We start from the raw sequence: 5,801 nt of genomic DNA on the forward strand, positions 1-5,801 counted from the left end.
AGAGAGGGAGGGAGGGAGGAAGGAAAGATGGTATAGAAAAGGGAAAAGAAGAGAGAGGGAAGGAGGAAATAGTCAATTTTTGTAAGTATAGAGTATCATCATCTGCATCATAGATCTTTTTTTTTTTTTACTATTATATATAAATTGTAATGTATATAAACCATTTAGGAATGCTAGAACAATACGGTATACTTTAATTTTATTAAATACAGACTCTATCTAGTTACAGTCCTATTGGCGGTACTGAGGAAAATTGACCTAACCAGACCTAATGATAACACTAAATGCCATATATATATTAAATTTACTTTAATTTCTCACTTTTCTTTTTTTTAAGACCTACCCACCTTTTGAAAGAAAATGGTTTTCTCTTACCACTGAAGGCATGGGAACTATTTGTAAATATTGAAACTAAGCCCCTGCCAATTCTTCACGTCTTCCCTGTGCTGAAATAACCTTACCTTATTCTGATGGTCCCCTGAAAAGGCAAATAAAGTGGGTACTGCAGGATTTCTCAGTTGAACAGTCTCTCCAGTTCTGTCTAAGCCCTCGTCGGTAAAGTGAGTGGAACACAGCTGAGGGCGTTGTATAGGCGACCTCTGGGGCAATTTTAGAGCAATAATCCATTTCTGCAACCTCTCCTGAGGTAACCTAGAAGTAAAGAGAATCCATTATAAATTAGTATTTTTAAGACCATCACTCCTTCTTTTCTTGTAAAATATGATATTCTTTGAGGATGAGGTAACAAACACAGCCAGCAATTTTGATTTGATGGTCCCGATACTGCTGTATGGCATAACATTCGTCAGGGAAACTGGGGTAAAAAAAGGTGAAATAGATAGAGTGTAGAACAAAAATATGTTAAATCGGTTAAACCTGGCAATTGAAACTCTACAGACATACCCACCATCAAAGAGAGTCTGTGACCCCAATGTTATTTGTACATTTCCTAGCCAAGGGACTCTGCATCTTGGAAATCTGTGGTCATTAAACACTATGTTCTAACCATAACCCCCACTTAACCCCTAGGCAGGGGGTGACCAATGTGGTAATTATTCAATGTTTTATCAATATATTCCTTAGATAGACCCCCACTGCACTGCATAATAGGTATAAATTATTAAATAATTATTTTCTTTCTAATTAGAATTTGCTTTTTGAAAGACACACATTTATATACAGAGACACTATAATTACACCTTTCCTTGCATCTGTCTGCTGTCTGACCTCTTTGGTCTTTATTTTGCATTTTATCTACACAGGACAGTAAATGGGCTCTGATATCAGAGGCCACTATATTGTTTTCAAAATAACCCATAATCGACACAAACATGTAAACAAAACTTTTCTCGCCAGTACTTCTCAAGGAATGAAGGTTTGTGGAGCTGTCAAAAATCCTGGTCATGAGAACTTTCATGCCCAAATTATTAAAAATAATCACGTAAATGGATGTAAAAAAATAATGATATGTATAATGATGCCTAGAGTATGTTGGGGAGAGAAACAGTCCACCCCTCAGGGTCCCCTTGAGGGGTAAGGGTTAGACAACTAAAACAGGGAAAACCGTGTCATGCCTCCGGCCTTCGGACGGGACAAGTCAGCCTTTTATCCTTCAGCATGGTTCTCACACCTTTGAAGCGGTAGTAGAAATGGTGGAAAGGATAGAAAAGTGTAAAATGTGAAAATAGTGAAATTAGGCGAATTGTGAGAATTGTTTTGGAAATGCAGAATTTTGTTGCAGCAACCACAAGTTGTAAATTCCCTCAACAGCTGAAAATATCAGGTGCCAGTGTGCCCCCAGCTTTATGTTATGATAGTTGAATAAAATGATGTCCACATTCCATAATATGTGTCCTCAATTATCTTTACTCCTTACATATATATATATATATATATATATAGATATATAATATAATATATATATATAATATATATAATATATATATATATATATATATATACACAAACACACACACATTTTTTTATTAATTCTTTTAAATATATACAAATATATATGGATAATTATAATTAATAATATGTTGTGTGGTAATGTATTACATTAATAACATATAAACAGGGATATTAATATTATTACACAATGATACAAATATCCACATTAGACACAAATTATAAATTTAAACATTATAGAACACAATTTAAATTTACAACAGTAAATTAACCATGATCCCTTTAGTAAGTTATAAAATTACACACTATACCCAAATTTAGTTAAAAATTTATATATACAAGATATACAAATATATATCCATTATATACAAATTTTATATGATATTAAGATATATAATAATATACATACAAATATACACAAATATTTCCATTTTATATACCTAATATAATTAATATACATAAAATATATAAATATATAAAATATATATAAAATAGTCAAATATATAAAACACATATATACAATAATATACACATATAACAAAAATATAAACATAGATACAAAATATACACAAATATTAATACCACATATATAAAACATATAAATATATATACACATAATACAAGAATATATATACACAAATATATAACACAATAAAACACATATAGATAACACATAAAATATAATATAAACCACTTTAAAAATATATAAATATATAAAACACATTATAAAGATAATCAAAAATTTTATATAATACACATATACAAATATATATTATAAAACATATAAAAATATATTCAAACACAATTATACAATAAATATACACACATATATATATAATATATATAATTTATATAAATAATAATATATATATAAAAATATATACACATATATAATATATCACATATATATAATATATATAATATTTTATATTGTTTTTTTTATAGTAATATATCATAATATAATAAAACACAAATATAAAACAATATAATAACACACATATATACACTTTTGTATTATAAAACAATATATAACATAATTATACACATAATAAAATATTTTACACATATATAAAACACAAAATATATATACATAAAATACACAATATAAACATATAACACACATATATTATACACAATAATTTTATATAACACATATATACAAATATATATACAATCATATATAATATATACACACATATATACAAATATATATAAAACAAAATAAAATAATTCTAAAACATATATACACATTAATTTATACAATATAAAACACAAATAAAACATATATACACATATTATACCACATATATAACAAATATATATACACATATAACCACCAATATACAACATATATACAAATATATATACAACATATATACAAATATATATAAACATATATACACAATTATATATAACACATATATAAAATATATATATACACACATATAAATATATATAAACACATAATATAAATATTATAATAAACACAATATAAAATATTATACACATATAGATATATATATACACATATAAAAAATATATATATATAATTTTAATAATATATATACAACTCAATATATATATATACACATATATATATATATATAACAATATATATGTTGGTTTTGTGTGTTTATATTATATATCAATAATTTTACATATATCCCACAAATTATATTACATAAAATATATATACACACATATAATCAATATTATATACACAATATAAAAAACAAATATATAACATAATACACAATAATTTTAAATATATACCACATATATATATACACATATATAAAATATATATACAAATATACCAAAATATATATAACATATATATACACATAATATATACACATATAAACACAATATATATACAATTACACATTATAAATATAAAAATATATTACACATATAAATATATATTACAATATATATTATCAATATATATATATATATATAAAACACATATATATATATATATACAAACACATTTATATTATATATATCAATATATATTTTAAAATTATATATATATAATATATAAAATATATATATATATATATATAAAAACACAAAATTTTATTATATTTTTATATTTATAGTAAAACAAAATATAATATTTTATAGATTACTTAATAAGTACATCAACATTACACCACTGTTAATTACTTCATACCACATCAAAAATATTATAATATATATATTTTTATTATATATATTATATATAAAATAAATTTTTTTTTAAAATCTAAAATTTTTTAAAATTTTATTAAAAGGTGGGGGGGGGTTCGGTAAATTTCTTATAAATTTTACACCTTAACATAAGTACATCAACATTACACCAAATTAATATTATTTAACCCCACATCAAAACATATATAAAATATATATTAATTTTGAAAGATATATAACTATATATATAAAACTATAATATATACACAAATATATTTTAAACCACATATAATATATACACATTAAACTATATACAAAAATATATATATTACACCATATATATATATACACAATAAAATCACATTATATATATACACAAATATATTAACATAATATATATACACATTATATATAACCATATAATATATACAAAATTATAATCCCAAAATATTTTTAAAAATTATAAAACAAATATATAAAATTAAAAACATATATAATTATAACATATATATAAAAAAATAAATATCCAAAAAATATATACACATAAATATACAATATATTATATACACAATATATATATCCATATATAAATACACATATATAAAACAAATATATATACACATTATATATATACACATATAAATAACACACTATATATTACAATATATATAAAAAAAAAAAAATTTTTAAACACATATAATATTACACTATATATATATAAAAATATTTATATAACAAATATATATTATCCCAAAATTATATATTAAAACATATAATTTTAACAATATTTTAAAATTAAATATTATATATACACATTTTATTTTCAAAAAATAAAAACACATATATTTTATAAAAATAAAATTAAAACAATATAATAATATATATATAAAACAATTATATTAATAAAATTTTAATATATATATACAAAAATAATATAAACACTATATATTATATATACAATTATAATAATATATAAATATATATATATATATACAACATAATATATATATACACATATATAACAATATATTTTATTTTAAAACATATATAAAATAATATATTATACACATAAAACACCAATTTTAAATATACACAAATACACCAATAAATTTACACATAACAATATAACAAAATATTATATATAATATATATATATTATAAAAATTATTACACATTTTAATAAACACACATAATACATACACAAATAAAAATATAACACACAAAAATATACACAAATACACAATATAATACACAATATACACACACATATCTTTAAATATAAATAAATATATATATATATAAATAAATAAATAAATACATAACAAAATTTTAACAAATATAATAATATATACACATATAAACATAAAACTTTTAATAATAAACAACCCAATATACACAAAAAACCACATATTAATAATAAATATATTAATATATAATTAATATATAATAATATATATAAAATACAACCTAAAAAACATATATATAAATATAAAAATATAAACATATAAAAATTATACACAAAATAAAACACAAAATAAAAAATTTATATATAAAATATATATATATATAAATAAAATATATATATATATAACATAATACACACTTTAATATATACACATATAATATATACACATAAAACAAACACATATATTAATACACTATATAATATATATATATATATATATATAATATATGTGTGTGTATAATATATTTTAATA

At 20.3% G+C, this 5,801-nt stretch overlaps 1 protein-coding gene across 2 annotated transcripts in view; it reads right to left on the bottom strand.

Annotated features, from left to right (window-relative positions):
• The window catches only part of LOC119573369, an 18,333-nt gene that overhangs the window by 4,567 nt on the left and 7,965 nt on the right, over positions 1-5,801 (bottom strand). For both annotated transcript variants that reach the window (XM_037920583.1, XM_037920585.1), the window contains exon 2: positions 462-651. In XM_037920583.1, coding sequence (XP_037776511.1) covers positions 462-651 — 190 coding nt within the window. The remainder of the gene's footprint in view (positions 1-461; positions 652-5,801) is intronic.

This window comes from Penaeus monodon, chromosome 5 (genome assembly GCF_015228065.2).
Source record: "Penaeus monodon isolate SGIC_2016 chromosome 5, NSTDA_Pmon_1, whole genome shotgun sequence".
Taxonomy (NCBI): domain Eukaryota; kingdom Metazoa; phylum Arthropoda; class Malacostraca; order Decapoda; family Penaeidae; genus Penaeus; species Penaeus monodon.